The following is a 24,457-nucleotide window of genomic DNA, read 5'->3' as shown; positions in this document are numbered from 1 at the left end:
TGTTCCACTGACTGAGCCAGCCAGGTGATGCCCCTGTTCCTTATGCTCCCCTATGCGACCTCTACTCTCTATGGAAACCCAATGACCCAAGCTTTCCCAGCTTGATGCCTTTGCTTACACTATTCTCTCCACCAGAACTCTTTCTTCATTTCAACTAGTTGCAACCTGCTTCAGGGAAACCTGAAGCACTTGGTTTTTTAAATCCACATCAAATTCCATGTCTCTGGGATCTTTCCTGAAGCCTCCTCCCACCCTCTGTCTTCAAACTTATCTCCACCCTCCCACCCCCACTGATGTTTTTCTCCGTTGGCCCCTCCTCCCATTTTAGAGTACACTGGACTTCTCTTACTCTTAAGCTGCCTTAGCCTATATCCTTGTCTGTAAACAAGTAAAACCTCTGTTTTGAAAAAGCAAAGGTAGGGATGCCTGGGTGGCTCTGAGGTTGGGCGTCTGCCTTCCGTGCGGAGCATGATCCCAGGATTCTGGATGCGGAGCATGATCCCAGGATTCAGGATCGAGTCCCACACTGGGTTCCCTGCAGGGAGCCTGCTTCTCCCTCTGCATATGTCTCTGCCTCTCTGTCTCTGATGAATAAATAAATAAATCTTTTTAAAAAAAAGTTAAAAAAAAAAAAAGAAAGAAAAAGCAAAGGTAGAGCACACAGACTCTTGTGTGTAATCTCCCACGGGCCAGGAGCTCTGTTAACTCAAACTGATTCTCCTTAAGTGGTCTAGCGTCTGTCTAGTCCAGGCTCACTCAATCTCGGTTTCTGAACCTGTAAAAACTTTCTATTGCACAGGATCCCTCAGTCCCTGAGTCCTAAACCACATCTTATCTGGAGATAAGAGTGCCGTAGGAATTGCCCCCACTCTGTTCCCACGCTGGGAATGGGATTCGCTTTGGTTTATATAACTTTGCAGCTGCAACCTGAATAGATTTGGGTAGGGCGTTTTGTCTACAGACTGCTCAAATGGACACGGCAGCTGCACTGTTCCCCTCCAATTTGCAAGCTAAATTCATCTCCTAAGAATGTTCCTGGGAGACAGACCCAGTCCCCTTCAGAGGCAGCTCCCTTTCAGCAAGAAGCCTGCAAAGGTAGCACTTGAACATTCTCTGGGTATTTACCAATCTTTGACAAACACATTCTTGTGCCTAGTAAGACATGTCACAGGTCACTGAAAAAATATTCAGGTACATATTTCTAACTATTCTCTAACAATGGTTGTGAAAGGAACCCGGGCCTCAGACTCCAAATGTTTTCTCCTCTCTAATCTCTCCTTGTTTTTGGAACCACCTAGCCCTCTGCCTCATCAACCCGGGAATGTGGGACGGGCAGAATGTTTCTGTTGGGAGAGACGTTTGGTCTTCCAGGGGAATGCAGTATGAAAAATCATGGAGGAGTGGAGAATAGAAAAGCCCATCTGATCCCTTTTCAGCAGCTTCTCCCAAAGCTCACCCTTTTTTTTTTTTTAAAGATTTATTTATTTATTCATGAGAGACACAGACGGGGGGGGGGCGGAGGGGGGGAGAGAGAGAGAGAGAGAGAGAGAGAGAGAGAGAGAGGCAGAGACACAGAGGGAGAAGGCTCCTCGCAGGGAGCCTGATTCAGGACTTGATCCTGGATCCCAGGATCACGACCTGAGCCAAAGGCAGGCGCCCAACCGCTGAGCCACCCAGGCATCCCAAAGCTCACCCTTCTTACCCCCTCCTAGCTGACCCTGGACCTTCCTTCTTCCTTCTGAAGACTCCTACTAGGTTTTCTAGCTCTTCTTAAGCAGCTTCAGGGTATGTATGACTCCCTGGATGGTGGCTAATGGGATCCAAATATTTCCAAACAGCGTGTCATTTCTAGGAACTGCCTCACCCTCAGACTTGCTCTGCTTGGAGCCGCCACCCTCTAGTTTTAACCATGAATGGGCCTATCCTTTGCCATCTGGACAGTAAGATCCCCTGCCCCAGCAACTTGGGCTTGCCTCATCACAGTTGTCAGAAATGCTCTAGTCACAGTATGAAGGAACCAGGGCAACCCTGGCCCACATGTCCTGGGCCCGGGAGTCAGCACACAGGGTAGCTGTGGTGGGCTGTGGCCAGCCCAGCTCCCTTTAATGTCACGTGGCCTTACCTCATCCCACTCAGAGGCAAAGGAGGGCGATTTCTCCAGCCTCTTCTTCCCGATGCTGCAGTTAGACAAGGACTCGCTCCGGCTCCCCATTGTAGTGTCCTCCGTGGGTGAGCAGGTCAGGAGATCAGAGTCAGACTTGGACAAGCTGCGGCTGAGTTTGAGTTCAGCTTTGGGTTTGCTGGTGGGAGGGGCTCGGCTCCTAGTCCCACTCCGGTCTTTTTCTTCCTCGGCACCACCAGGGTGTTGCGATGCTGTGTGAGTCAAAGTTTCGGGGTGCGATTGGCTGGTGGTGGTGGGCAGGCCGGCCGGGTAACCCACTCTCTTACCCTGGTCCAGGACACTGGGTGGGGAGGCTCCAGGAGCGTGTACACCCGTCTCCTCCAGCTGCATGCTGGCCTCGTGACAGGCGCCCTGTGCGGGGGACCCTTCTGGATGGCTCTGGCCAGTGGCAGAGAGCAGCTGGAAAGGGTCCTGCCCCACCTCACACACCGGGGAGGAGCCGTGGAGGAGACCTGAGAACTGCTCTGGGACCTGCCCGTCCTGCCCCTCCGCAGAGTCCTGGCTCCGGCTGCTGCTGCTCCGCCTGTGGTCTTGGAGTGGACGGAGAGACAGAGAAATAAAAAATTAAATGTGGCAAAAATCAACAAAGTTCCAGTGCAGCGAGTGTACGGCAGAGCTGAGGAATTCAAAAACGGGGAAAGAGAGAAAAGCTGGATGGGCTGGAGAGAGGGCAGAGGGAAAGAAGAAGAGAGAGGAAGGAAGAAAACAGTTTCATATTGTTCTTAATGTTCAATTTGTACCCAAAGTCAGAGCATTTATGAAATTCCAAACACTGGCCTGATTAATGCTAGCTGGCAGCCTTCCCTGTTGTTAAGTTTCTGTTAACATTAACGACCAGACCTTGCTATATAAGGCGAGAAGTACTAACTATATCCTACAGAAAGGACACGGGTAAGGAGACAGCAAATCTGGAGTAAAAGTGAGAAAGAGAAAGAGAGAGAGAGAGAGAGAGAGAGAGAGAGAGAGCGCCAGGGAGCAGGCAAGACTCACTCCTGGAACATCTGATACATTTCCATAAAGGCCAAAGTGTTATTTAGAGCCACCCGCCCTCCCTTCCTCTGGCAAGCAGCAACAGAGGGTGAAAAAATGGAGGTCAGGATCCACAACCTGCAACTTCTGGAATTCTTTGACTGAACGTGCAAAACAAAACAGCAGAGAAATAACTGCTTCCTTCCTCACAGGGGGGCTGCTCAGGGCTCCACGCCTCATCCTTCCTTCCTCAGGGAGCACAGACTTTTTTTTTTTTTTTTTTTTTTTTTTGAGAATGTGCACATCTCACTCCTTCCAAAGCCTCCCAGCTGCTCCTATTTGCTTAAGTTTAGCCTCAGCTGATCCACTGAAAACAGGATGGTCTAATTTGTCAATGCCCAGAAACATTTGCAGTTCTCTCAAGGCCTCCTCAACATCCCAGAAATCTGACACTACCAGCTCATGAGGCCAACTACGACTGTATACTCACCCAAGATATCAAATACCCTGCCCTGGAGTGGCATAAATAATTGACCAAATCAGAGTCCAACATCAGTATCACACTAGGACACCTAAGGGACTTGCCCTGAATGAACTCAGACCCATGAGAGATTTTCACCCACATAAGCAGGATAGATGAACAACCCTGTGCCCAGCACTAGCTCATGTTCCTAAGCTGATATTCAGTGTTATTTTCTCTATAATTGGAATCTACAGTATAGATACTAAATTCCCTAGTCTGCCCAAAGTTCCTAAGTACTGTTCGTGGGTTCAGAGAATCTTAGAACCCAAAGGATCAAGTTCAATTATTTTTACAGATGAGAAATCTAAGGCCCTCAGGCCTTTAGTGGTTTGTCCAAGGTGGTGGGGGAGAAGACTTTAACCTAGGCTTTTCTGAACACCTGACTCTGGTCCTGGTTATGCTCCTCTCTAGCTGTGTGACCTCATCCTGCTGAGCTTCGGTATCTAAAATAAGTAGGATGGACTGCATAGTTGTTAAAAATCCCTTTTATGCTCCAATGGTGATGAGTATCCAAGTCTTAACCACACTGTGATGGCAAATTTCTCCCCTTTGGGGAGTGCTGCAGATCCCTGCCTAGGGGCTTCTCTCAGGAACTTCTTACATAGCACCCACTCTCCCTCAATAGCCTGCCTGCAGCCCAAGACTCCTTGAAGCTCAGTTCCACAACTGAACAGGGTCGTGAGGTGAGGAGGGGGGTGCTTTATAAACATGATGCGTTAAGACACAGTGTTTACTGCCCATGCCCAATGCCAAAGTCCCACAATGCTGGCTTTTCCAAGACCGCCTTTAAGACCGCCAACAACCAGTTCTCATATTGAGCCCATCACCCTGAGGCCTGAGCATGGACATGGTTCCACTCACCTCACTTTCTCAAGAAAATGGTTCAGTCTCCACAGTCTGTTTAGCTTTTGGTAAGCCTGCTGGGGCTTCAAGGAGGCAGCCAATTAGCTCCACTTTATGGCACTGATTACTTATCCACAGGAGTCCAGGAGTATGAACTTTGGAATCTCCTTCCTCTACACTTGACTGCTTCGGGATTTTCACACCCCTAACTCACAAACTGTATCCCCCAAAGGTCAGGTCCAGCGCACTGAACAAGCCCTGAACAACTCAAATCATTTCTCTAGGAAGAAAAAACGTTGTACACACATACATAAGAGTTCCGTCCAGCTTAACTCAGCCCCAGGAAGCCATGACTTCACAGCTATGAATTCCGCGTATGACAACTGGCAGCCTGAACAAAACTGCCCTGTAGCGTTGCAAGGTGGGGCCAGAGAGGATGACACATGACCATCTACTGGTGGTTCAGACCAACAGTGCTTCCTAGGAGAGGCTGATGGGGAGAGTCAAAATTGGTACCTCTCAGACCCTACCCAAAATGGCCAATGTCCTAGAGTTTGGCCCAAGGTGCAACGTTCCTCTGACTACATTTGAATACAAAAAGAGGACTCTGGTAGCAGGAACACAGGCTTCTAATCCTTTGTGCCAGCATCTAGCTCCTTATTTCACAATATTTTGGGGAGGGAGAGGAGTCCAACAACAAAAGAGAAACACTGGAGTCCAGAACTGGGAGTCAGCCTGGCTCATGCTGCCTGGGTGGACCTCAGAAGCCAGGCCATGGAGAATGTTCTGACTGCTGCTGTGGGAGCTGACAATGAAGGCCTTGTCTAACAGCCACCCATTCATGCTAGCCATCAATGAAGAAAGAGAGACCGATGCCAAGAGCTTAATACCAGACAGATGCCGGGGGAAGGAAGTGGGCAGAAAGAAGGAATGGAAACTTATGGAAGGAGGAAATAAGTGAAGAGGAAGAATTCCTGAGGGCCATAATCCCATTAGGGGAAACATAACCTACCAGTACTTTATGGAGTATAAGAAAGCTTGGGAAAGGATTCTTAGGATTATATGACTTACCCAGGCAATTCTCTAGGAAAGATACCTTGGTGGTTGAAAAGCTTGTCAGGATCAAAGATCTTCAGGATCTTAATAAGCTAGTGATCTCTTCCCCATAGAAAACCATATCCAAGACTAAGCTAGATATCCTGGCAAATTGTAGGTAGGAAAAGAACTACTCAGTGATCCTTTCCTTCTGCAAAGTCAGGATAATATTAGGTCTCTTAGGAACAAGGTGGCAACAATATAATGTACTGATCATGAACCAGATCTTGAGCAAATTACTTAACTTCTCTGTGCCCAGAATTCTCATCTATAATTTTGGGATCACCACAGCACTGACTTCATAGAATTGTTGTGAGAATTAAATTATACATGTCAAGAACCACACCTGGCACATGCCAGCTCTCAAGAGATGTTAACAATTATTATTATTCTCCACACCAGATCCATTACAATATACTTTGCTCACAGATCAGACCAACAACTAGTCTGTTGCTCATAGGTCTGTCGAAAAGATCACCAAAGACAGTATACATGATGTGTGAGAGTATCCATTGCCTTCATTATCCTTACAGCTCTGGACAGCAGAAGGAGGAGATAGAAGATAATACAGTGAGAAGGCTGAAGTGGGAAATGGGCCCCAGAACTGTGGCTGGGCATGTGCAAAATGTTTGCCTTCAGGGAGCACCTAGGAGCTAAAAAGATGAAGACTCTGAGTTTCCCCAATGGGCTTACCAGCTATCAGAAGAAATGACTAGAATTCAACGCCAAAATTAATAGATGCTTTTAGAAAAGTATAAACCAAAAACACAGTGAGCAGGAGGGAGAGTGATTACTTTCAACCAGAAGGATTCTCAGAAGAGTATCAGCTGGGTGCTGAAGGACAAGTAAGACCTTGACAGGCTTCCAGTTTGGCAGAAACACATTAGAAAAATCAGGGATGTGAACCTCGTGTGTGGGCACTCCTGGGACTCCCAGACTTGCAGAAGAGGACCATCAGGCCTGAGGCTCTCCCTCTTACTGGGAATCACTGCACTCCCACCTCAGAACTATGCAGCTTCTGATCCTCCTCCTGAGCTGCCCTCAGCAGTCCCACAGCCTGCCCTTCTAGGAGAGAAACAATGGGCCGGGACACAAGGACAGCTGTTTCCTTACTCTCCCCACATATCAAGGCCAGCTGCTCTACTGAATGGCACACACCAGCATGCTAATTACCAGCCCCTTCAACTTTCAATCTTTATTCATTCTGAACATTCATTTTCCTTTTACCCTGTGAACTGCTGAAGCAAGGGGTCTTCTGTGTTGCATTCTAATTATGATGATGATCCATGGGGATCTCAAGGGCTTCTGAATAATAACATTTTAACATTTACACATTTTCAGTCACCCCCCTGTCTGTTTAGATTAAGGTTAAAAAAATGTGGCTTGTATGAGAACTTGCTAAGTCAAATCAACCCTCCAACCTGAAGAAGGTTACCCCAGTTACCCAGACTGCTCCACTTTCTTTATTCCATTAGGATTGGAACCCTCTAAATGCCCAGTCACGGCAGTGGGAACCAGAAAGTGTGTGTGTCCAGGAAAATGCCCAAGTACAGGGCTACTTATGGAAGGTCACTGTGTTTTCCTCAGAAGGAAGGTGCTAACTAGGTTATGCAGACACTTGCCAGCCACTGTGATCTGATAAGACAAGTAGACCTAAAGTCCATTTTCTGGTCCACGGCAACCAGAGAAACAGAAAGAGGTCTGGACTGGGATTCAGGAGGTCCAAATTATAGTCCAAGCTCTGTGATTTTTTTTCTCCCTCTCTGGGAAGGGAGGGAGGGAGAGAGGGAAGGAAAGAAGGAAAGAAGGGAAGAAGAAGAAGGAAGGAAGGAAGGAAGGAAGGAAGGAAGGAAGGAAGGAAGGAAGGAAGGAAGGAAGGAAGGAAGGAAGGAAGGAAGGAAAAAGAGAGGGAGAGAGAGAGAAAAAAAAGGGAAAGAGAGAAAGAAAGGCTGGGATGCATTTCTCTAGGGCTGTGAGAGTTAGTAAGATTTGATTTTTATTAGATGAACTAATCTTCCAGTTCTAGGACTTTAAGAATGTGTATAGCAGCAGGGCCCTGGATGAAAATGGTTTAACCTCATGGCTAAACAGGCTTTGGATTCAGCCAGACTAGGGCTGAAGACCCAGCTCTAACGTTGAACTTCTTCCTCATCTATTGCACAGTGATAAAAATAGCCCCCACCCGGAAGATTTGTCATGAGATACACAATGACCTAATCAGTGTAGACGGGCTCAGCACATGGGTGTCCCTGAGAAGCACTCATTAAGTGGTAGCTACAATCATTATCATCATTCTTCATTTACAACCATTTCCGAACTGCTCTTCACACTAACACTGCACACAGAGGCTGGTTTCCTTTCTCCCAACTCTGCAAAGGAGGCTGGTTTCTTCTCTGTGGGCCCTGTGAACTAGACAGAATAAGACTCCACTGATGGGGACTGTCCAATAGTCTTGCAAGTTTAGTGCAGGGTGACGTGTAGCAGCACAGTGGGGAATGTTCAGGTCAGGACCCATCTCTACCCACTGCAACACCCATAGGTACAGCCCAGTTTGGGGACTCAGGACTGTCCTGCCTTGACTCGGTCCTGATTACCTTACAGCTCCCCCATTTCCTTCAGCTCCTCTTGGGCAGTCTGTTCACTCCTGCTGGGGGACCTCTGGCCCCTGAACCTCCCCCACCCCCGCCCCAGTATACCAGCTCTGCTTGGATCGGTTTCCAACCAGCCATGATACTTAACCGTGCCTAATTTAACAGCACACTTGACATCTCTGTCCCCTTGATCTTCTGCCAGTTCCAACACTGGGTATCGTGACCATTTGCCTTCTCTTCTCCAGTTGCTGGAATGTTGAGCCCCACTGAATACTCAAGAAACAACTGACTGAGTCCTCTACCAATTTCTTTAGCTCAGCCAGCGTTCAACAGCTACATGGTGTTAGGTACTAGTTATTCTATGCTGGACACCCGGCTAAGCCTTTTCTTAATATTCACAGCAACCATGAGGTAAGAATCTGTATCCCTACCTTACATGTAGAAAGTCAGGCTCACACAGGTTAAACGGCTTCCTCAGGCCATAGAGCAAGGATCCAAGTGGACTAGCAGGCCTACCCACTCTTGTATCTATCTCTGGAAAACTGTGCTGTCACTGTAGGATGAATTCCTCATCTCCCCCACTTTGTTCAGATTGTCATCTTTCCCACAGCACCTCCACTCTTGGATAGAATCACACCAATTTCCTGAGAAGACTCTGACCAGAGAAACCTCCTTAACTACTGTCAATAACACGTTAAAACCTGGGGACAGATTGATCTTTTCCCACGTACCTCCGAGAAGTATCTCCCCATCCTGAATTTACCAATGGCCTTCTAACTGCTGAACCCTTTTGCTAGTCTTCATTCGCCTAGTTCTTTCTGTATCATTTGACACAGTTTACCAGTTATCCCTGGTACTCTCTCTCTCCTTCTTTCTGGGTCATGGGATTTTTTTAGATTGGCTCACAGCCACTTATATTGAAGACTACATTTCCCAGCTTCTTTGTAGGTGGGTATAGTCACATAACCAAATTCTGGCCTATGAGTTATAAGTGAAAGTGGTGTGTGCAATTTTTGAGAACTTTAAAGCACCCTCCTTTCTCCCCTTCCTTCCTTCCTGTGCTGACAGTATGAACCTGAATAGTCACCTTGAACCATGAGATGGCAGAAAAAGACTGGTTCCTTGACCACCATGAATTGCCATGCTAGCCCTGGATTCCTTGTTTATGGACTTCTATCTTGTTTAAACAACAGTTATTTTGGGGTTCCATCTTTTTCAGCCTCAGCTCGAAGGCACTGCATTATCCTGGTTATCTTCCTGTGTTTCTTTACCCTTGTGATTCTAAATATAGGTTGTATTCTTGACTTCTTCACTCTTTCTAGTTTTTCTCTCAGCAACTGATTATCTTTTACATTAACCATCACCTCAATTTGGATGATCAGTGAATCTGCATTTCTAACCTTTCTATCTCTCCTGAAAACTAGACTCACATTTCTAAGTGTTTATGGAGTGTCTTTAGCTGGATGTTCTCCTAGGACCTGAAACCCTCAAACTCAAAACTGAACTTGACATCTTCCTTCAAGCATATCCCTCCTCAATCCCCCATTTGTTAGCTGCACATTATTTTCCCAGGCTCAAAACCTCAGAATCATCCTTAATACCCTCTCTTCCTGATTCTCCCATATTTGATTGTTGGACCCTAATTTCCTTCAAGAGATTCCTTGAAGTCTCTTGACTTCAAAGTATTCCTGCCTCTAGTCTCCCCCAACTGCAATCTAAGATTCCACAATGATAAAAGCATGGCTTCTATCTTGCCATCTCACTCAAAAAGCTTCAACAACACTGCACTGTCTTTGGAATAATGACTGACATTTGAGATCCAATACTCTACAACCAGTTCTTTGTTCCAGCTGAACTGGATTACTTACCATTTTCTAAACATGAGCTCTATCATCTCCCAACACCTTACCGTTGTTTATGCCACTCCCTCTGGCTGGAATGGCCTCTTCTTCCTCCTTACTTCTGCCTAGCAAGAAGAATTCTCTATTTTGGGGTTAAGCTCAAATGCTATTTCCTTCACAAAGCCATCCCTGATCTCCTGCACTAACATAATTTATTCCTATTTTGAACTCCAAAATTACTTTGTACCACTTTATAGAATTTTAACATATTCTGCCCTTTTATGTATTTTACATATGTCTCATGTATACATATGTATATAAATGGTTGTCAATACATTTCATGGGAGAAAATATGAATGTACAGTTCACAAGGTTTGGACTTGTTCCACAATGGAAAGAAAAGCAACTATTTCAACTCAGAAATATAAATTGATAAGAGCAAGACAGTTATACTGTAGGGCTTTTGGCAGGAGTTCCTCTAATGCACAAAGGTGAGAGAAGAGGAAGCTGCTGAAGATAAGGCTTAATTATTAAACTGTGTCATTTAATGTTTTTTTTGCTTTTGGGAAAAGCATCCAAACTTATTCCTTGGAATAGATCATGAGAATCTGGCCTGGGCTTCCAGGTGAGGATGGTAGATTGAACACTTATCTGGCCTTCTTCCTGAAGTCTTACTAAACCAAATGTAAAAATGGGGCTGCACATGGATGTACACCTAAGAATCCCAAGCTGGCAAAAGGAAAAGCCAAGGCTTACACTATAGATTTCCCTATAGGCTCGGGATTGGCAGCACTCTGGATGTGGGAGTAGAGGAAGAAGCGAAGAGAACATTTTCCTCCCCTCCAAAACGATAGACGTCTTCATCATGCTCATGCACAAACTTCACTTAGGTCTAAATGCATGGCTCTCAGGAATATTGACTTACTTGCTTCTTAAAAACCTCAGAATGTAGCTGTGTGCCAAAGAGTCCACATGTATCACTGTCCTCAGCTAAGTAACCACTTCACCGGGACCTAAGCACTATTAGTGGATGCTGCAAAAGAGCATCACAGAGAACAACGATTTTTAGAGCTCTTGGCTACTTTCCCATTTGCTATCAAACCTGGAAAGTTGTCTACTGTTTCTCTGAACAGTATGTCCAGAATGTCCAGTGGGCAAAGAGTTAAATGCCAAAGGGAAATTAATGACTATGCCACATGAAACTGGAGAAACACTGCTTTCATTGCTAATTATGCTAGCCCTGAATAATATATTTCAGAAGACTTCTATGTTGGAAATCATTTAAATAACAGAGGAATACCTCATTGGAAAAAACTATCATAAAACCATCTGGGCCTAGTACCTTTCTGGAGGAATGAGTTTTCTACTTCATGGGCTGCTTTCTCCTTCTGTCAATTTTTGTTATATCTACTGACATAAACAGCAATCCAGCAATTGTGGAATTAGCATAGATAGTGCAAGATGCTTAGTCACTGAGCACTAAATGCCACCAGAAACTCTACTGCAATTGGTCATTGTGATGGACGAGTAAGTCTCCTAGACAATTCATCCTGGAGGATGGCAGCAACTCAAACTAAGCACAAAAATTTATTTCTATAAAGTCTTACTATTAATTTTTAAAATCTCTAAATTGTTTGTATGTGTTCATTATGTTATTCCTCCATGTTGTGTTTTTTCCCCTCTTTTCTTGATTAAATAATCAAAAAAAATTTTTAAGCAAACAAGTTTTCATTATAATGGTCAAATCTACTGGTTTGTTTTTTTTTTTTACTTTATTATTTCTGCTTTTATTTTCTTCTTTATTTTTTCTTTAACTAAATGAGGTGTAACATGCACACCATAAAGTATGCTTTTATCTTTATTAATTCCTCTCTGCTACTTTCTTTTGGTTAAGTTTTAGTTTGTTTGTTTGTTTATTGGTTGGTTGTTGGGCACAGAGTCCATTACAGGGCTTAAACTCACGACCCTGAAATCAAGAGTTGAGCTGAAATCGAGAGTCAGATGCTTAACCAACTGAGCCACCCAAGTAACTCTGGTCTTTCTTGATTTATAACAAATAAATTTAAGGATATAAACTTTCTTCTGAGTATCACTTTGGCCAAATATTATCAGAACATGAACTGTTTCCACCACCATTAATTACTTTTCTAAGTATAAAAATAGGAAAAAAAGATAGATAACTCACAGACTACCTAACACTAATGACCAAGATGCTCAATTTCACTGGGGATCAGGCAGAGACCAATTACAAAAGACATTTCTTTGGCTTATCATGGTAAAAAAACCATTAAAGAGTGCTAATATGCCATGTTGGTGAAGGAATGGGAGAGTGTATTCTCCTTTACCATCTAGAGAGGGCAATTCAGCTTCACCAGTTAGACCTAGACATGTACCTAAACTCTGACTAGCTAATTCTACTTCCTATCAATGTCTTTTAAGAAATACTCTTGAGGTGCCTGGGTGGCTCAGATGATTAAGTAAGTGCCTGTCTTTGGCTCAGGTCATGATTCCGGGGTCTTGGGATTGGCTCCTTGCTCAGCGGGGAGTCTGCTTCTCCTTCTGCTCCTCCCCCTACTCATGCTCACTTGCTCTAACAAAGAAAATAAAATCTTTAAAAAAAATTTTTTTTTTAATTTTTTATTTATTTATGATAGTCACAGAGAGAGAGAGAGGCAGAGACACAGGCAGAGGGAGAAGCAGGCTCCATGTACCGGGAGCCCGATGTGGGATTCGATCCCGGGTCTCCAGGATCGCGCCCTGGGCCAAAGGCAGGTGCCAAACCGCTGTGCCACCCAGGGATCCCTAAAAAACTTTTTTAAAAAAGGAAATACATTTGGAAGCATGTAAGAATATGTGTATAGAAAGCCCATAGCAGTTTCATTTAAAACAGAGAAATACTGGAGGAAATGTAAACATCCATCTACTAGAGAATGGAAAAATTAGTCATGGGATAGTTAACGACCATTTGAAAAGAATAAGGTAGATCTTTAAGAACTAAAAATTGTACCCATGATCTATAGACAAGGTAAATTAAAAAAACAAAACAAGAATGCAAAACAGTTCATTAAATATGGTCCTATTTTAGGTTAAAAACAAAATGATCTCACATAGTCACTTTTTGAAAAATAAAGATAGCAAAAGGCCTGAAGCAGACACTACACTTTCAAACTATGGTCACCTCTACCAACTGTGAGTAGCCAAGTGGTGACAAGACTTGACCATTTTACTTGTATTCACTTCTATATTGTTTGAATTTTCTTTTTCCTGTGAGCTAATACAAATATACTTTTTAAACTTACTTTAAACAATCTCCCATCCTACTCCTAACCTTAAGTTCTTGAATTATAGTAAGGAGGGCTGAAAGCTCTAGTAATCTTATTAACACGGCCTTTTGAGAATTGATGAATTAATTCATAAAAGCTGCTTAAGATAATGACATTAGTGGAAGAGCAGATAAGATTGACTGTGTACTAATCTATAATATCATCTGCTGACTGGCTCAGTTATCAACTCTAGCAGGCATTTCTTCCAGGCTACTGAGAAACTGGCAGAGCCTATTTTCATATTTAATGTCTCAACTCCTTTGTCTAAAAGCTCTTTGAGTGATCCAACAGCTTGCCTGGGGGCAGGCACACCCCACATGCTGTGGTCCAATTAAATCTGCTTCCTGCACCACTACTTTTAACAGTTAGCCCAGTATTGCCACGCTGGAAGGAACCAAAGCAAAGGAGGAGGAGATGTGAGGCCTTAAGTCCTCTGTGGCAGTTCCCTCCTTAACCTGGAGATCTCTTGACTTGAGGATTGAAAGTTCCTGGAGGGGCATCCCAGGTGGCTCAGTGGTTTAGAGCCGCCTTCAGCCCAGGGTGTGATCCTGGAGACCTGGTATCGAGTCCCATGTTGGGCTCCCTGCATGGGGCCTGCTTCTCCCTCTGCCTGTGTCTCTGCCTCTCTCTCTCTCTCTCTCTCTCTCTCTCTGTCTTCTCTCTCTCTGTCTCTCATGAATAAATAAAATCTTAAAAAAAAAAAAAAGAAAGTTCCTGGAGTTGGCAGCCAAGGAGACCAGCCTTATGTATGAAGTTTGTCTGACTTTCTCTTTTTCATCCTTCCAAATGCTGAGCCAGCTATCTTATAGTGGGTCCAGAATAAGCCTTTGAAAGAGAGAAAGAATCATAATCTACTTCCTCCTTGATGCTAAAAATTCTTCCCTAAGAACAGCTTTCAAATAGAGCATTACATTAACTAGGTACTTGTTATTTAAGGGTTAATTTCAGTATGATTTATTCTTAAACAACTAGAGAATGCATTGGTGCTCTACTACACTCTCTCTAAATGTTTCTTTTTTTTTTTTTTTAAAGATTTTATTTATTTATTCATAGAGACAGAGAGAGGGGCGGGGCGGGGGGGGCAGAGGCACAGCCAGAGGGAGAAGCAGGCTCCATACAGGCAGCCCGATGTAGGACTCGATCCAGGGTTCCCAGGATCACACCCCAGGCTGCAGGCGGTGCTAAACCGCTGCACCACTGGGGCTGTCCTCTCTAAATGTTTCAATTAAAAGCCTACCAATATGATTAGAAGACTCACTACAGTTAAGATAGCTCTCCAAATTGCTATACAGATCCAACACAATCCCAATAAAAATCCAGCAGGACTTTTTATAGAAATCAACCAGCTCATTCTAAATTTTTGTATGGAAAGATAAAGGAAATAGAATATCTAAAACAATTCTGAAAAAGAATAGCAAAGTGACCAAGGCAAGAAAAGGATGGTCTTTGACAGATCATTCAAACAATTGGCTATCCATATGCAAAAAATGAATCTCTACCTATACCACATATCACATTAAAAAATTACCTCAAAATGGGTCACACACCTAAATATATACTTGAACCTACAAAATTTCTAGAAGGAAATATAGGAAAAAATATTTATGATCTTATCCAAAAGAAAGAATAAAACAATAGAAAAGGTACATGGAATGTCATCAAAATTAAGAACCTCTGCTCTTCAAAAGACACTGTTAAGGGAATAGAGACAAATCACAGACTAGGAGAAAGTTACATATCTGATAATGTCCAAAATATATAAAGAACTCTTGCAACTCAATAATCAGAACACAAACAACTCAATTTTTAAAAATGAGTAAAAGAGTTCAACAGACACTTCACTAGCTATATGGATGTCAAATGATCACATTAATAGATGTTCACATCATAAGTCATTAGGGGAATACAAATTAAATCCACAATGAAATAGTACTACACACTCACTAGAATGACTACAATTTTTAAAAAACTGACAATATCAAGTGCTAGGGAGGACACTAGCAACTGTAACTCTGATGGAAAAGCAAAATGGTATAACCACTCTGGAAAATGGTGTGGCAGTTACTTTCTTTTTCTTTTTCCTTCCTTCCTTCCTTCCTTCCTTCCTTCCTTCCTTCCTTCCTTCCTTCCTTCCTCCCTCCCTCCCTCCCTCCCTCCCTCTCTCCCTCTCTTATTTCTTTTCCTTTCTTTCTTTCTTTCTTTCTTTCTTTCTTTCTTTCTTTCTTTCTTTCTTTCTTTCTTTCTTTCTTTCTCTCTCTTTCTTTCTCCTTCCTTCCTTCCTTCCTTCCTTCCTTCCTTCCTTCCTTCCTTCCTTCCTTCCTCCTTTCCTTCCTTTCCTTCTTTCCTTTCCTTTCCTTTCCTTTCCTTTCCTTTCCTTTCCTTTCCTTTCCAAGATTTTTATTTATTCATGAGAGACACAGAGAGAGGCAGAGAGAGAGGCAGAGGGAGAAGTAGGCTCCCTGCAAGGAGCCCGATGCGGGACTCGATCCCAGGACCTCAGGATCATGACCTGGCAGTCTCTTATAAAGTGTGACATATAGTTACCTAGGACCTATGGTTACCTAGGACCCAGCAATCCCAACTTTAGTGTTTTTCCAAGAGGTGTGAAACAATGTTCACATAAAACCCTGCAAATGTTTATAGTTTTATTTGTAATTGCTAAGAACTATAAATGACCCAAATGCCCCTCAACTAGAGGATGGATAAACTGTGCTACATCCACACAGCAGAGTACTACTTGGCAATGAAAAATAACAAATTACTGATATACACAACAACATGGATGAATTTTCAGTGAATTATGCTAAGTGCAAGGTACCTGACTCAAAGAGTACATACTGCACTATTCCCATTTATAGGACATTCTGGAAAAGGCAAAATTATTGGGATTGACATAAAAACAGTGGTTGCCAGAGGTAAGGGAAGGGTGTAGGACCAATTATAGAAGGACACAAGAGAATTTTTGGTATGATAAAACCATTCTATATTTTGACTGGGGTGGTAGTTATATAACTGTACTTGTCACAACTCACGGAACTGTACACAAAAAGGGTAAATGTTACTGTATTTAAATTATAACTTTTTAGAGAAAGCTCCAAATGGAAACCTAAAAAAACCAAACCAAAACAACTACTATAAAAATGACCACAAAGTTTCTGTGTGCTGGAAGAGAAACCTTTTAAACCCGATCGTTAAAAAGAATATCTACAATGTCATACACATACTATGCACATGTTCTCTTTGTCACCCCCTACCCTCCGACAGGCCCAGTAAAAGGTGGTTCCAAAGAAACCATTGCACCCCCCATTCTTACCAAACAGTGACTGTCAGGATTGAGGGGAGGCGCCAAATAATACCCCATGGAGGACCTAGTACCTGGAAGCTATAAAGAGCTGGAAGAGGCCACAGTAGTTCCTTCAAAGTGCAGTGGGAATGGCACTGCCCCTTGTTCTTTCTGAGAACAGAGGCTGTCGCCCATCCTCCGGTAGGGCAGCATGCTCACCTCTGTTGTGACTGCGTTTAGGTCGGTGGCCTGGCTCTCGGTCCTGCAGCACTCACTCCCTCACAGAGGAAACAGATTTTTGCAGAGGCAATAAAAGTAGGCCAAGGCGACAGAGCATTCTAGTTACCGGATGGCAGCCAATCACAGGCCCCTCCCCAGGAGCATCTCACTCTGAGGTCAGGACTCAAAGCAGAGCCTGTGCTGTCAGCCTAAACCCAAAGGGACCGACTTGTTGGGCTGGTTTTTCCACAGCATTCACTTGAGGGTTTCTGACTTGAGACCCCAAATCAATCTTTGTAACACTGTGGTCCATCTCTCCTTCCACAGGGACCACCTGGTCTGTCTGACCTAACACCACCTCCTTCCTTTGCGTGCTAAAGGGGGGCAAGCCAACTCTGACACGGGGTATTAAAATGAAAGGTCATAATATACCTGCCACCTCCAACGCTGTGACACCCAACTTCCCCATCTCAAGGACTGTCACCCTCTCCTTCCCACCCAGGATCACACATTTAAAAAATCCTGTTGAGGTTGCTTCTGTTGGGAGCAGGGTGGGGGAGGGGGTGTACCTTTTGGTTTTCCGTCCCCATCCATGGATCCCAGCTTCTTTGTTTCTGCTGTTAACAACAGCTCATAAGGATGCTCGTCCTCCTCCCTGGCTGCACTTCCCTGAATCCAGGGCCTCATGGCCAAGACCTAAGAGAGAAAACACCATAGAACTTCTTATGGGGTAGCTAATACCAGGACAGGTTGTGCAGAACAAATTCGAGATTATTGGCTCCTTTTTCACCAGAGAAGAAGGGAGATGGGGAGAGAAGGTAAACAGCTCCAGGGTCACAGGGAACCACATCTGCTTCTCTGGATATGCACCTGTACCTCAAATCTCAATGGCCTTTGATTAAAACACTCTCCTTTTCTTACCTCATTTTATCCTTCAAAAAGCCATTAAGAAAATCTAAGATCCACCCTTCCCTTGCTTCCTCTCCCATCATCACAGTGGTCTACACGGTCTCTTTTCAGTGGATAGTAGCTTCCAAGCAGTTTTTAGCTAGGGTGCATCACAAAGGCCTTCTCTCTCCATGATTCTTTCCTAATATGCACACATACTACTCCAAGGCTGGAATCCTTTCCACCTTCTCAAGAAGGAATCAAATGACTTCTGACTGACCCTGAATGACTGACATTTACCAGAAACAAAGTACCCTGTGTATCCTTCTCTATTTTTGTGAGCCTTTCTTCATAGGTCCCTGGGGGTTACAGGGAAGTTTCTCTCAAAAGCTGGCTTCCTACTACACTTATGGCAATACAAGTTTAAATTGATTCCACAAAACCTCTTCTTGTGCAGTTTGGCTAGGAGAAGGGATAGATTATGAACAAAGGGGTTCAGAGGAACTCGCAAGTCCACCTAACAAATAATGGTAGCCTAACAAATGTGATTCTCTGGTACATGCAGAAACCTCTTCCTTCAGATATGCCTCACAGCTCACTGGAAATGAATCGGGTTTGTGACTCGTCAGGGTTTTGCTTCTGGGAGATGTAGCTCACAGTATTACAGCCTAATGAGACAACAAGGATTCTAGTGGCCTCAGACTAAATGAGAGGCTGTGGCTCCTGTTTGGTAACAAGACTGCCACTCCAAAGGCAGAATGATAGTTCCTTTCTGAAATTCTGCTAAGCACAGCAGGGACCTCCACTTACTGAAAGCCACCTGGAAGCTAAAAGCTATTTCATTACAACGAGCCATTTGCCTGTATTAGTTACTCCTTTCACCTCTTCATAGGAACACAATTAAAGGAACAAAGAGGGACCATTAAGCAGTTCATACAGTGTCAACTTAATACCACAGGCTTTACAGACAGGAATTTGTGTTCTGCAGGTTTACACACCCATAGCTATCACTTAGCCAGAGCCCTGGAAATCTGATTCCAGTAAGTGTTCTGCACACAGCAAGGGCCCTCATATAGCCCCAGGCATGCTTGTCTGAGAGGTAGTTGACAGTCTGGATACCCAGCCTATAATATCCTTTTTTCTTAAGCAGGACAGCTGATGACTTCCATCTGGAAAATCAGGTCCACTCGACCTTCATTCATTCTGTGCCTGGCTCCTTGCACAACAACTGAAGCATAGAAGCAACAAATGCTGGGAGAGACCCAAACCATTAAAATCACAGCTCAAGAGCACCTGGCTCTGTCATTTTGCAGATGCCCAAACCAGGTTCCCAGGTGGGTCTAGGGACTTGCCCAAGGTTACATAGAGAGCAACTAGCAGAAAGAACCAGGGCCATAAAATTCACTTCCCCTGATTCTGGACCAAGATGGCCTCATTTTTTCCTGGGAAATAGGACTTTCCATCCAATTTGTAACTCTTTCCCTTCTTCAGACTCTCTAGTGAGAGTCCCCTGCTCACACCCAGACAACTTCTAGGGTGATCTTTTCTGCTTTAGTCCTGGCTCCCACCAGTTATGGGGATTAAAATCTCATAATAAAGCAATAGACTGCTTTGCTTTGAGCCTTCCTAACTCCCACTCAAGAAGCCCTGTGTCACACTGAATATAGCAATAACGGATTTTCAATAGAAAGGATTCTGCTCTTTACTAGATTATTCCCTAATCTTTTCTGCCCCTTTCTTCTAGGGCTGGCAATAAATCAAAGCCAAAAAGCCATATTTTCTGCTATAAGTAAAGCAATATTTTTGCACCAGAGAGAAGCTACTACCAGTCACCACCTAACTGTAACCAACTGAGTGACTGGTCGGGGTGTGGGCAGTTTTCTGGGAAGAGATACCATAGTAGCTGCACCTTCCCATGAATGTTTAACACATCTGAACACTGAAAAGACCATGGTCAGTATGATGCAGCTGGCAGCCCATTTGGCAGGGCAAAAACATCTCAATAGCATGTGTGCACACACATGTGTGTTTAATTTCTTTAAGCCAGTTTCGTGACCTGGTCATTAATCTAATAAGCTCTCCTAGGGCCAGCCATACTCAGCTTCCTTTAATGGCTTCTCTTTCTTAAGATTTTATTTATTTATTTATTAGAGACACAGAAAAAGAGGCAGAAACATAGGCAGAGGGAGAAGCAGGGTCCCTGTGGGGAGCTTGATGCAGGACTCAATCCAGAACCCCAGGATCATGACCTGAGCCAAAGGCAGACGCTCAACCACTGAGCTGTCCAGTTGTCCCCCCTTAAAAGACTTCTACAGGTCATCTGACAATGGCAAGTCTTGGGAATAGGACACAAACACTGAAGCTGATTGCGTGCCAAATATAAAAGTCTAAACTGTGATGAGCCAGTGCTTCCTAGGATATGAGTGTTACGGTAGTAAAGCTATTAGAGTATAAGAAATCGAGACAAAGAAGACTAGAGTCAAAACAACAACAACAACAACAAAAAAAAACAAATCAAAACAAAAAAAAAACCCTTCACTTTTGGAGAAGACCTATTCATTCAAACTATAGCAAAAATAATCTATCTTGATCATTAAAAGGATAATGATGTAGACCACATCATCTCTTTATTTATGCACTTATAATCACTAAGTAAGCAAAGCCGGGGTTCTCATGGTCTTCTAACTTCTGACTGCAGTGGTCCAACTGATTCAGACTCCCAGGCTATTCAGAAATAAGTCCTATAAGTATCTCAGAGTCCCTTATCCAGAAGAGTAATATGGAGATTTCTCCATCCATCTCTTGACACTGTTTTTATTTTTTTTAAGATTTTATTTTTTTAATTTGAGAGGACGGGTAGAGAGAAGCAGACTCCCCACTGAGCAGGAAGCCTCACATGAGGCCAGATCCCAGGACCCGAGATCATGACCTGAGCTGAAGACAGATGCTCAACTGACTGAGCCACCCAGGTACCCCTCTCTTGACACTTTTTTGACAAATTTTATGCTCTGAAAAGCCTTGGGAGAACAGAAAGTCCTCATTATCTAATATTTCTTTAAGAGCCTTGCCCTTATCCTTGGACATTAGGAATTCTAATCCAAGTCATTGTTAAAGAGGTGGCATAAGCTCTGCAATCAGGCAACAAAAAGAAATAAAAGACGTTCAAATTGGCAAAGAAGAAGACAAACTCTCCCTTCACAGATGAGATGATACTGTACATAGAAAACCCAAAAGACTCCACCCCAAGATTGCTAGAACTCATACAGCAATTCGGCAGTGTGGCAGGATACAAAATCAATGCCCAGAAATCAGTGGCATTTCTATACACTAACAATGAGACTGAAGAAAGAGAAATTAAGGAGTCAATCCTATTTACAATTGCACCCAAAAGCATAAGATACCTAGGAATAAACCTAACCAAAGAGGTAAAGGATCTATACCCTAAAAACTACAGAACGCTTCTGAAAGAAATTGAGAAAGACACAAAGAGGTGAAAAACTATTCCACACTCATGGATTGGAAGAATTAATATTGTGAAAATGTCCATGCTACCCAGGGCAATTTACACATTTAATGCAATCCCTATCAAAATACCATGGACTTTCTTTAGAGAGTTGGAACATCATCTTAAGATTTCTGTGGAATCAGAAAAGACCTTGAATAGCCAGGGGAATATTAAAAAAGAAAACCATAGCTGGGGGCATCACAATGCCAGATTTAAGGTTGTACTACAAAGCTGTGGTCATCAAGACAGTGTGGTACTGGCACAAAAACAGACACATAGATCAATGGAACAGAACAGAGAATCCAGAAGTGGACCCTCAACTTTACGGTCAACTAATATTCGACAAAGCAAGAAAGACTATCCACTGGAAAAAAGACAGTCTCTTCAATAAATGGTGCTGGGAAAATTGGACATCCACACGCAGAAGAATGAAACGAGACCATTTTCATACATCCAGACACAAAGATAAACTCAAAATGGATGAAAGATCTAAATGTGAGACAAGATTCCATCAAAATCCTAGAGGAGAACACAGGCAACACCCTTTTTGAACTTGGCCACAGCAACCTCTTGCAAGATACATCCATGAAGGCAAGAGAAACAAAAGCAAAAATGAATTATTGGGACTTCATCAAGATAAAAAGCTTCTGCACAGCAAAAGAAACAGTCAACAAAACTAAAAGACAACCTACAGAATGGGAGAAGGTATTTGCAAATGACATATCAGATAAAGGGCTAGTATCCAAGATCTATAAAGAACTTATTAAACCCAACAGCAAAGAAACAAACAATCCAATCATGAAATGGACAAAAGACATGAACAGCAATTTCACAGAGGAAGACATAGACATGGCCAACAAGCACATGAGAAAATGCTCCGCATCATTGGCCATCAGGGAAATATAAATCAAAACCACAATGAGATACCACCTCACACCAATGAGAATGGGGAAAATTAACAAGACAGGAAACAACAAATGTTGGAGAGGATGTGGAGAAAGGGGAACCCTCTTGCACTGTTGGTGGAAATGTGAACTGGTGCAGCCACTCTGGAAAACTGTGTGGAGGTTCCTCAAAGAGTTAAAAATAGATCTGCCCTATGACCCAGCAATTGCACTGCTGGGGATTTACCCCAAAGATACAGATCCAGTGAAATGCCGGGACACCTGCACACCGACGTTTATAGCAGCAATGTCCACAATAGCCAAACTGTGGAAGGCGCCTCGGTGTCCATCAAAAGATGAATGGATAAAGAAGATGTGGTCTATGTATACAATGGAATATTACTCAGCCATTAGAAATGACAAATACCCACCATTTGCTCCGACGTGGGTGGACCTGGAGGGTATTATGCTGAGTGAAATAAGTCGATCAGAAAAGGACAAACATTATATGGTCTCATTCATTTGGGGAATATAAAAATTAGTGAAAGGTAATAAAGGAAAAGGAGAGAAAATGAGTGAAAATATCAGTGAGGGTGACAAAACATGAGAGACACCTAACTGGGAAATGAACAAGGGGTAGTGGAAAGGGAGGTGGGCGGGGGGTTGGAGTGACTGGGTGATGGGCACTGAGCGGGGCACTTGGGATGAGCACTGGGTGTTATGCTAAATGTTGGCAAATTGAACTCCAATATAAAAAATTGAAAAAAAATAAAAAAGAAGTGGCATAAGGCATTTATAGAGACATAGCTCCAATGAATCTGCTCCAGGTTTCTCCTTTTAAAGATTTTATTTTATTTATTCATGAGAGACAGAGAGGCAGAGACACAGGCAGAGGGAAAAGCAGGTTCCATGCAAGGAGCCCGACATGGAACTCAATCCCGGGACTCCAGGATTATGCTCTGGGCCAAAGGCAGCGCTAAACCGCTGAGCCACCCAGACATTCCCCACAGCTGATTTTTAAATTAAAGAACAATAGGCCACTGAATGAGCTGTAAAGTAACCAAATTATGTAATATTTTAAATAAATACTGAACATTTTCTGCACAGTGGGAAGTATTAAAGGAGCATTCTGAAAATGAAAGATCATAGAAGATATTTTCTTCATATAACCAAGAGGTAATATTGAACTATTGACTCTATGATAATATTTATTTTTTAAAAAAGATGGACTAGACTTCTCAAATAAACTTCTTTGATTTCTCCCACCCCCACAACTCCCACTTCTCTTCTAATTGAGTCTTTGTGACATTTTCCATATTTGTCTTGGTAGATTCTTCACGTGAAATGAAGAAGAAAAATATGAAAACAGAAATATGACACTTGGGGCAGAAGCACCAAAGCTTGCTAATGTGACATAGTCTCTACAACAGTGATTAGGGGCATAGTCTACATTTTGTGTCAAAAGATGACACAGGAAAAAAAAAAAGCAAAAAATCAAACTCTTTAGCTACTGGAGCCAGAAGAAATTAGGCATGGTTATAATTAATATGCAATGTAGATCAATAATGCCCGTCTGCTAGACAGCTCCATTAAAATTCTTTGCTTAATACTTCTGAGTGAGTTGGAAAGGTCTTGTTCCAGATTACTGACATACACAATACAAATTTACTGATCCAAAGAGGCGATAAGAAAATGAAAAAGCACAGTCGTCTTTAAGCACACATCAACGTATTTTCCAAAAAATCATATTTCAGTGATGGCAATAAACCCTCAACCCTCTACCTCAGAAGCTGTCAAGGGAAAATACTTCTTATCTATGCGCTCTTCCTCCTCTTCATCGGGTGGTGGCTTTGCAGGAGGTGGTGGACGTTCCCTCTGTAGAAGAGAAAAAGTATTTCACTACCTCTTTTTTCAAATATCTAACTTTCTGTTCTTATCTTAGCCCTTGGAAATGAAAAAGAATACTGTAAAGAACTCCCCTGAGAGACTAAACTCAAGGATCTGTATCTAAACAGATGGCTTAGTATCTGCACATATACCACCTCCTCCACACACATACACACGTAAAATTCAATCAGCACGCGCCTCGCTTTTTGATGTTTGTGGCGGAGATTGTAAACACTTCTTTCATATTCTACACCATGGTGAGAAATATTAGCACTGAAACCATGGAGCTGCATCATCAGAAAATGTCCTTCATCATATCCATAATAAAACTCTAGCCTAGGAAGGCCAATGGCTCAACTTTCTGACAATGTTAAAAAGAGGAAGTAAATCAAAAGAACCAATTTGTCTAAGTTCTAACAAACCC

The 24,457-nt window shown here is 43.1% G+C and overlaps 1 protein-coding gene across 9 annotated transcripts in view; it reads right to left on the bottom strand.

The window, feature by feature from the left end:
• ANKS1A (ankyrin repeat and sterile alpha motif domain containing 1A) overlaps window positions 1-24,457 on the bottom strand; it is a 179,077-nt gene that overhangs the window by 65,212 nt on the left and 89,408 nt on the right. For all 9 annotated transcript variants that reach the window (XM_025418506.3, XM_035697620.2, XM_025418509.3 and 6 more), the window contains 3 exons: window positions 23,929-24,021; window positions 17,439-17,565; window positions 2,123-2,712 (listed from right to left, as the gene is read on the bottom strand). In XM_025418506.3, coding sequence (XP_025274291.3) covers window positions 2,123-2,712; window positions 17,439-17,565; window positions 23,929-24,021 — 810 coding nt within the window. The remainder of the gene's footprint in view (window positions 1-2,122; window positions 2,713-17,438; window positions 17,566-23,928; window positions 24,022-24,457) is intronic.

This window comes from Canis lupus, chromosome 12 (assembly GCF_003254725.2).
Source record: "Canis lupus dingo isolate Sandy chromosome 12, ASM325472v2, whole genome shotgun sequence".
Taxonomy (NCBI): Eukaryota; Metazoa; Chordata; class Mammalia; order Carnivora; family Canidae; genus Canis; species Canis lupus.
Note: the sequence above shows the minus strand (reverse complement) of the source record. Positions and strands in the feature narration are given on the sequence as shown.